General features: G+C 55.0%; 1 protein-coding gene across 2 annotated transcripts; it reads left to right on the forward strand.

Annotated features, from left to right (window-relative positions):
- The first annotated feature begins 110 nt into the window (after positions 1-110).
- TST (thiosulfate sulfurtransferase) lies at positions 111-7,477 on the forward strand. Of its 2 annotated transcripts, XM_033117927.1 has the most exons (3): positions 111-223; positions 907-1,522; positions 7,023-7,477. In XM_033117927.1, the coding sequence occupies exons 2-3, from the start codon at positions 928-930 to the stop codon at positions 7,319-7,321; spliced, it is 894 nt and encodes a 297-aa protein (XP_032973818.1). In that variant the 5' UTR covers positions 111-223; positions 907-927; the 3' UTR covers positions 7,322-7,477. The 2 variants fall into 2 exon arrangements, with proteins under 2 accessions (XP_032973818.1, XP_032973817.1); XM_033117926.1 differs by lacking the exon at positions 111-223 and having other exon boundaries at positions 230-1,522.
- Positions 7,478-8,708: the final 1,231 nt, after the last annotated feature.

The following is an 8,708-nucleotide window of genomic DNA, read 5'->3' on the forward strand; positions in this document are numbered from 1 at the left end:
AGCGGGTCCTCGAGGGTTTGAGAGGAGCTGTGCGCCGGGTGATGCCCGGGGGCTGCCGCGGCTGGGCGGCAGGCAGTGAGGGGCCAAGACCGGCGGTGCGCGGTCCCCCCGCGGCCGGCAGCGCGATGGTTCAGACCGACCAGGGTGTTGCGGGCTCCGGGTTTAAACCGCCAAGTTCTCCAGCGGGCAGGGGCGGGCGCCACCTGGGCGGCGGCGAGGGCGAGTAAGTGTGGCAGGGTGGGGGCGGCGGCCAGCGCCCGGGCCTCTCGGGACTTGGGCCGCCCGCCGGTCGGGCCATCTGCGACTCAGGGTAGGGTCCCCGCGGCGAGGGCGAGCGCGATGCCCTGAAAAGCCCTGATCCGCTGGGGCAGAGGGTACCCAGCGGGGGCTGGACTCGGTCATCCGGGGGACTGGCGAGCCCCGGCTGCCGAGCCCCGGCTGCCGAGAAACCACAGGAGGGTTTGCTAGACAAGAAGAGCGGGCCGGAACGTGTGCAGGGCCCCAGCGAACCCTCCCCCACGCACTCACTCCCCTGCCCTCCCAGGAAAGGGGATTCTAAGCCCAAGATGCCATCTCCCCTTTCCTGAGTATATTTTCGCTGCTATTTTCTAACAGGATCTAGAGGGCGAGTTTTGCAACTTCTAGAGCCAACTCCCCCCTGGAGTCCTCAGAAGATCTTGCGGCTCGAAAGCTTTCGTGCGTGGGAGCCAGGAGGTGGGCGGGGCGGAGCAGGCTTTCCTTAGGGAATCCGCAGACCTAACCCACTGCACGCCCCAGCCGGTCTGGTTTGCTATAAACACGCCAATCCGAGGTGTTCGGTGGGGAAAAGCTCCTCCTCCCCACGCCCCATCGCGCCGCACACACGATCCTCATGCTTGGCTTTTTCCCGGTTCCTATCCGCGCCAGGTGACGCTTAGAGTTGAAACCATGGTTCATCAGGTGCTCTACCGGGCGTTGGTCTCCACTAAGTGGCTGGCGGAGACTGTCCGAGCTGGAAGGCTAGGGCCTGGCCTGCGGGTACTGGACGCCTCCTGGTACTCACCAGGCACCCGGGAGGCCCGCAAGGAGTATCTAGAGCGCCATGTGCCAGGAGCCTCCTTCTTTGATATAGAGGAGTGCAAGGATAAGTCGTCACCCTACGAAATGATGTTGCCCAGCGAGGCGGTCTTCGCAGACTACGTGGGCCGCCTGGGCATCAGCAACGACACGCACGTGGTGGTGTATGATGGGGACCAACTGGGCAGCTTCTACGCGCCGCGAGTCTGGTGGATGTTCCGTGTGTTTGGCCACCGCACAGTGTCCGTGCTCAATGGCGGCTTCCGGAACTGGCTGAAGGAGGGCCACCCGGTGACATCTGAGCCCTCACGCCCAGAACCGGCAGTCTTCAAAGCCACACTTGACCGCTCCCTACTCAAAACCTACGAGCAAGTGCTGGAGAACCTCCAATCGAAGAGGTTCCAGCTGGTGGATTCAAGGTCCCAAGGGCGGTACCTGGGCACAGAGCCGGAGCCAGATGCCGTAGGTAGGTGTCCCAGTGGGTGGATGGTCCCTGGGGAGTAAGGATGTATGGGATCCTCTTCAGGTTTTGCCCTCAGTCCCCCCGTATGTAGGCCTCAGTCTTCCATCTGGAAAGTGAGAGGATAGAGCCAAACCTAAAGGCTCTGACGTGTCAGGACCTCCATGTGTCTTCCTATAGCTACGTGCTATGTAATAGGCAACCCAGCCTCCATATGGGATGGCCTCAACACAGGTGACTGGTGACATGTCCACCCCACACCCATGCCCAGGCACTAGCTTCTCCACACGCCCAAAGGTATGTTCACGAGCCCACACATGCACAACTGTACAAAAGCCTCTCAAGGACACAGCTCTCAGGGCCTCTGTTTCACCAGCAACCCTTCTAGACGTTAACAGTGCCCTTCCCCCAGCACCCCTCTCCCTCCAGCTCTCCCAGGCCTCCTGACCTTTCCAAACAGCTGCAGCCTGTCTGCAGAGCTGTAACAGCAGCTGCCGTTGCACGCTAAGCACTTGACATTGCATGTTCTCATCCAACAAGCCTTAATATTCCCATTTTAGAGGGGAGGAAACTGAGCTGCCAGGATATTAAGTTACTTGCTCAGTTAAGTGGCAGGCTCAGGATTTGAACCCAGCACTGCCTAGTATCAAACCAGTGCTCCAAACCAGCATGCGCTGCCTTTTTGCCCACCCCCACCTTGCAGGGCCAGAAGAGAGCCTCCTCCACTAGGTATGAGCAGGGAGATGGCGTGTGAGTCCTTCTCCTGTGGATGACGGGGTGGTCTGGAGGATTCCATGCTGCTGGGGGTGGGGGTAGTCTCAGGAGAGGAAATGCCGAGTTCTAGAACCTCCTAACAGACCAGAGGTCTCACCATTACTCCTGCTGGGCGCCCTCCATCCCTTGCCTGGATACCTCTAGTGGCCGGGACCTCACTGCTTGGGGTCTCTCGTGGAACAGGCTGTCCTGAGGCCTCTTCATCAGTGGCTGACATCTCCTGGGCAGTGGCTCTGTCCTTGGTCAGGGCGCCTCTGTAGAACCTAACTCTTGTGCAACATTTTGCCTAACTTGTTGAAAAATATTTATTTCTTCCTATCTGTGCCTCTGGAGAGAAAACTCTGTGAAAGCTGTTTTCTCCTTTCACAGAGACCTGTCAGCTGGAGGTCCTGACAGGTCACCTCATCGGACAGAAGGGACATTGAGGTACACAGAGGAATGGGTGGGTCAAGGCCACAGGGCTAGATAGAGCCAGGAAAACGCAGTGCTCTGCCCTCCCCATCGTGGTTTTTTCCAGGCCCCATGTTTTCCTTGTCCAGCTTGCTCTCGGAAGGTCTGGAGTTGAAGATTCAAGTTTGTTTGGCACCTTCCAGAAATTCCTGACACAGAACTCCCACAACCCCCTCTTGGCCTTGTTCAAGACACCTTTTCTCCTTGGGACCTAGGCCACCACTGGGGGAGGAACGTGGAGTTGTTCCCCTCACTGTTTTCCAGCTTTGCCCCGATGCAACATGAGAATAAGTGAAGGGAAAGTTTCCAGATGCCAGACCTCGTCTCCTCACTCCCATTTTAGAGATAAGGACACTGAGGCTCGGAGAGGGGAAAGGGCCTGCTGCTGGTAATACTTCTGGGGGCCCTGAATTCTCAAATCCCTCCTCCTTTCTGTGACCTTACTCCCTCCTCCTCCAGATCCCATCTGGAGCCCAGCGAGCTTGATCCTAGTGAAATCAGTCCTTTTCTTTGTGGTGCGATCTCAATCCAATTGCTCCCTTATAAAACGAGAAGAATCATGTCAGCCCTTCCCATCTGGGGCGTATTCATTTAAATGCAGCATTACCTGGATGGGTATTTAGAGAAGGGTGAGGAACTGTGCAAAGGTCAGGGCCATCCAGGAAGGATGGAGGACGTGGCACTCCCCTCCCTCAGTTTCTGAGAGGCTTTTTGATGGCCTCACGTCCAAGACATTTTGGAGACACAAAGGCCCAGAGTCTCTGCTGAGTTCATGGTCGTCAGCTTGGGGTGGGATCAGGGAGGCAGCCGGTGGACTCTGGCTCTGCAGTCCAGATGTAAAGCCCAGGGAATGTGGGTGGCAGGCCCTGGACTCCCTAGAAGGAGTGACCCCCCCCCCCCCCCCCCCCCCCCCCCCCGGGGAAGCTGGAAGCAGGGCCTTAGAAACCTGACAGCCACTTCCTGCGGACCTTAGGCAAGCAACTTCCCCTCTAGCCTCAGTTTTGTGCTCCCAGTTCCTTTGGTCCTGTGTGTAAAGGGGCACAAGGTGAGAGTCAGGCACCTGAGTTTATATCCTGGGGTGGTACCTAGGTGTGGCTATGAGTAAGTCCCTTCACCTCTGAACCTTTCTCGGTAATGAAAACACTGCTCACCTTATAGGAGCTTGGGGGCAGGGAGACAACAGAGGTGGGAATTGATCCTGCTTTAGTGTCTTTATCAACCTTATTCTCTTTTCCTCTCCCCTGGTGGGGTTGGGGGGTGGGGTGGGTAAGTGAGGGTGAAGAAGGAGGCCTTTGGCTCTTAATAAGCACTTTTATTTGTAAATGTCTACTCTGTCTATATTCTTCTTGACACCTACAGCAGCCCTGCACAGGGAGGCAGGCGGAATTGGTCTCACTTTGGAGTTGGGGAAAGGGAGCAGTGACCGCTTTAACGAGGCAGAGTGGCCAAGACTTGACCTCAGTCGCCGAGCATCAAAGTGGGGCTGTTTCCTTACACTGCGTGTAAGCAAACACGGGGACTGGGAGGATAGGTCCCAGCTCTGCGGTGTTCTGGTGGCCCCTCTGCCTGTGTCTCCCTCACAGGGCGGGGGGGCCTGGGGTAGGAGGAGGCTGGAGGGTGCTGTGCTGCCTCCCAGTGGTCAGGGTTGGGGGCTACCCCCTGGGTCTGCCTGCACTGCATTCCTTAGTGTCTTTAGGAAGAAATCAAGAAAGAGCCAAACAGGTTTTCCTGGCCTTGAAAACCCACACTTACCAGCAGTCTCAGCAACTTGACTGGTGTCTTCTTGGCCAAAGCTGGAACACAGAGTCCCAGACCTCTGCGCAGTTGAGGACTATGAGAGGTCGTCCCGTCCAGCCCCCTGCCTCAGCCCCCTGTTCCAGGAAGGTTCAGAGTGGTTTAAAGAATACAGGCAGACCTGACTTCCCTTCTCATCATGTGTGCTGTGTGTCCTGGAGCAAGTTACCTCACCTGTGAGCCCGGGCTCCCCATAAGTGCCAGGAGGATAATCTCCCCTGCTTTGTGAGGGTTCAGGACGATAAAGCTCTTGAGATAACTCACTGTTTGGGGGCCTAACACCAGAGGTTATGAGCGTGGTGGCATGTGGTCTGGGGGGAGGGAAAGCCGAGCGTGCAGCTGGAGCTGGACTTCAGAGAAGAGCAACAGGAGCTTCTGCGCCCCCCCCTCCCCCCCAGCCTTTTGTCCAGTTGGCTGTTCTCCGGGGTTCTCAGTGTCAGGTTCATCCTGTGCTCCCCACACACAGGCAGTCAGTTCCTGCTCATTTAAATTCCTCCGACAAACCCTGAGCCCTCACTGGCTGGCAGAGCTCTAAAGCAGCACCCCACCTCTCAAGGCTGGCCTAGTGTGGGAGGCCAGGGTCTGCAGAACACCCCCTGACTTCACTCCGAAGAGGTGCCTTTTATATAATCAGAAGAAAACAATGAAGCTGTTTCATGGGGTGGAGAGAGAAAAACAGCATTCAGAACTCAACAAATGCTTGTGCTTTTAAATGCACTAAATCCAGCCCACTGCATGGATCCCGAACATTTTAAAGCTGGGTTTCTTGGCAAAGAACAACACCCTTGAAGCCAACAGATGACTTGTTTGTTCCTCATTGGGAGGGTCAGCACACATCCGATCTCAGATTAAAGTTTCCAGACAAAAAGGTGAAACCTCCACAGGAAGAAATCGCTATAATTTTATAAGTTGGGGAATCTATTCAATTTAAGGAACTCTGGACTCGTGCCAGCGGATTTCGGAATCCTCTGAGCTTGGGTGACGGGAGTGTGATGTTGCTGGCACGATTGATTGCACACCTACTGTGTGCCCAGGGTCCTTAGGGGCTTTTAACTACAGTCGCTGACTTCCCCACAAGCCTGTGAGGTAGGCGGGGTTATCTCGTGGTGTCACTCAGTGCAGGGCCTGGTGGCTGCACACTGCCCCAGTGTGTGCCCTGGTCACTGCAGTCACATCCCCTCTCTGTGCTGCCCACCGTGGTTCTCCCCTGCCCCACAGTCCAGGTTTAATGGGGCCGTGGGGAATTTTGGAGGAAGGGGAGCCCAACGTGGTGCCCAAACCTATCTCGGGCCCCACTCCTAGTGCCCAGTCTGCCAGGGTGTGGGGTGCTTGAGGAATAAAGGACTGACATAGGCGTGCTGGGTGCTAGACCAGGTCTTGGCCCTGCGGGTGACACAAGCTCTGGCTGTGGCCCAGTCCATTTTGCCCAACTTGTTGGCTTTTCTGAAGCCAGAATTGGCAGAGGGGATGCACTGGGTACACAGTTTTGGAATGAACCCCAAAGTCAGCCTAGACCCCCATTCTGCTTCCATCCAAGCCTCTCAGGGTTGCTAGGAGGGGCCTGAGGAGACGGACCACATTGCCCCCAGTCTCACCTACCTCCAGGGGTGCATGGGAAATGGTGGGAGTGACAGCACCAGAGGGGTGGGCCAGCCTCAGCAGTCAGTGCCTTACTCCTGACAACAGCCCTGACACCTGTGACTACTCTTTCCCATTTACTAATGGGCAAACAGGCTCAGAGATCTGATGTGACTTGCTTAAGGTCACTTGTTGGGAAGTGGCAGAGCTGGGATTTGAACTTATGTCCACACCAAATCACACGCTGTTTCCACAGCTGTGTGATTAACAGAAAACCCGGTGACTCCGTGTAATCCTGGGTCTGCCTTTACCTCCCTGTGTGGCCTTAGGGGGGACATTTCATCTTGCAAACCTCGGTGTATTCATCTGTAAAATAGACGGACCTAATAATGAATTATGTGGTTATCTGTTTATCATCTAGCTTCCATCTAGACCATACTCTCCCAGACAGCCAGGGCTGTGTTCTCAGTAGTTGGCACAGCACGTAGCAATCACATTAATCGTCTCATTTGCTGTCTGAACAATCTTATGAGATGGGTCTGCACCACTCAGCCCACTTTACAGGTGAGAAAACTGAGGTTCAGAGAAATGAAGCAATTTGAGCAAGGTAAAGGTTAGTAAATGGTAGAGCTGAAACTCATATCCCCATTCTCTCCAGCAGGTATGATTTTGGACATTTCTACTTCAAGGCATGTTTTGGGGGCACATTTTGTCTTAAGTCATCAGCATTGACTATAGGTAGGTCCAGGAATAAATCAAGATCTGAGAAGAGCATAGATGTTATTTTTGTTTGCAAAACCCCCTATCCTGAGAGCCATGGCTGCTTGCGGCCTCCAGGCCCCACTTACCGCCCTCCCCACCCCATGCCTTCCTAACACTGTCCTTCCCTTTGTCATCTGCCCCTGCCCAGGACTGGATCCGGGCCACATCCGCGGCTCGACCAACATGCCATTCATGGACTTCCTGACAGAGGACGGCTTGGAGAAGAGCCCAGAGATGCTCCGTGCCATGTTCGAGGACAAGAAGGTAGACCTCGCAAAGCCGCTCATCGCCACATGCCGGAAGGGTGTCACCGCCTGCCACATTGCCCTGGCGGCCTACCTCTGCGGCAAGCCTGATGTGGCCATCTATGATGGCTCCTGGTCCGAGTGGTTCCGCCGGGCCCCCCCGGAGACCCGTGTGTCCCAGTGGAATGACAGGAAGGCCTGAGCAGTGGGCCTCTCCTCCACTCGCCCATTTAGTGGTTGGCCTGGCCTGCAGTGGGCTCACACTGCTTCAGCAAAGGAGAGCTACGAGTTTTAGAATTGCTGTGCAAAGCGCTCGTTTCCCCCAACAACACTGGAATAAACGTGGCCTTTTCCGATTCTCTGTGTCCGCCCATTCTTGGCGCCCACACTTTCATCTCCTTCAGATTCCTGAGAACCCCCAAGGACAGACTCCTCCGCCAGCGGGCGGAGTCAGTCACGCTGAGGACACCACTTTGTTACTTAGTTTTGCCAAAGGAAGCCACCCATTGTCCCATGTCAGGTGGAGCATGCTGGGACCACCTGGAAGGGGTACCAGGAAACCAGAGAGACGGGAAAGCATAGCTAGCCAGGCATCCACCCTCCGCTGCAGGCCCAGCTCTCTGGGTGGGGGGAAAAGGGGTGGGGGCCGCTGCTCTTCCAAATGAGTGTTCAAAGAGCCGTCACACAACACAGGCCCTGGGGCATCAGTAGAGGGACATCAGAAGCAAGCTGAAGGGGTGTCACTACCTTGGGTGGCCTTCCTGGCTCAGAAATAGCCCCTCTGGGGAGTGATGGGGGAGGGATGGAGAAGCGGCTGCAATCCCGGGCAGGAGGTCTTAGAGCTCTGGCAGCGCGAACCGGAAGCGGCAGTAGAAGAAAGTCACCTAGGGGACTGGACCCACATGGCTAGATTTCCAGTTTTCCAGAAACAGGCTCTCTAAACCCTCCTTTGGGGCAACAGGATGATTCCACACGTCACCTACTGGGGGTTCCCTGCTCCCTGCTGTCCAATTTTGAAAGAAGTTCTACTGAGGATAAAATGCTATCAAAGAGCATCGCTTGCTACAGAGAAATCATTCGTGAAATGATTCGTGAAAGGAAGAGTCAATTGATGCAACAAACATCATTGTCTCATATTAAGAAATCGCCACAGCCACCCAACCTTCAGCGGCCACCACCCTGATCAGTCAGCAGCCATCAACAGCGAAGCAAGACCCTCTACCAGCAAAAAGATTATGACTCAGATGATGGTTACTGTTCTTTTTCTTTTAGTAATAACGTACTTTTAAATTAAGATGTGTGCATTGTTGTGTGTTTCTTTAAAGACACAATGCTATCGTGCAATTACTAGAGTACAGTATAGTGGAAGCATAACTGGGAAACTGAAAACTTCATGTGACTTGCTTTATTGTCATGATCAATTTATTGCAGTGGCCTGGAACCGAACCTGCAGTATCCCCAAGGTTTGCCTGTACTGTTATGTGCCAATCGGTAATTAACACGGGACAAGAGCAAAAACAGGAGACCGGTTTTAACCCAAGCAAGAGGTAGGTGGTGGTGGTTTGGGTTGGGGGCCAGGGGGAGATGTG

Source organism: Rhinolophus ferrumequinum, chromosome 10 (genome assembly GCF_004115265.2).
Source record: "Rhinolophus ferrumequinum isolate MPI-CBG mRhiFer1 chromosome 10, mRhiFer1_v1.p, whole genome shotgun sequence".
Taxonomy (NCBI): Eukaryota; Metazoa; Chordata; class Mammalia; order Chiroptera; family Rhinolophidae; genus Rhinolophus; species Rhinolophus ferrumequinum.

Excerpts from the sequence above, each read along its gene's own strand:
- TST (XM_033117927.1), top strand. The coding sequence starts at position 928 with ATGGTTCATCAGGTGCTCTACCGGGCGTTGGTCTCCACTAAGTGGCTG. Across the intron at positions 1,523-7,022 it reads GCCGGAGCCAGATGCCGTAG|GACTGGATCCGGGCCACATC; the intron begins GTAGGTGTCCCA and ends GCCCCTGCCCAG.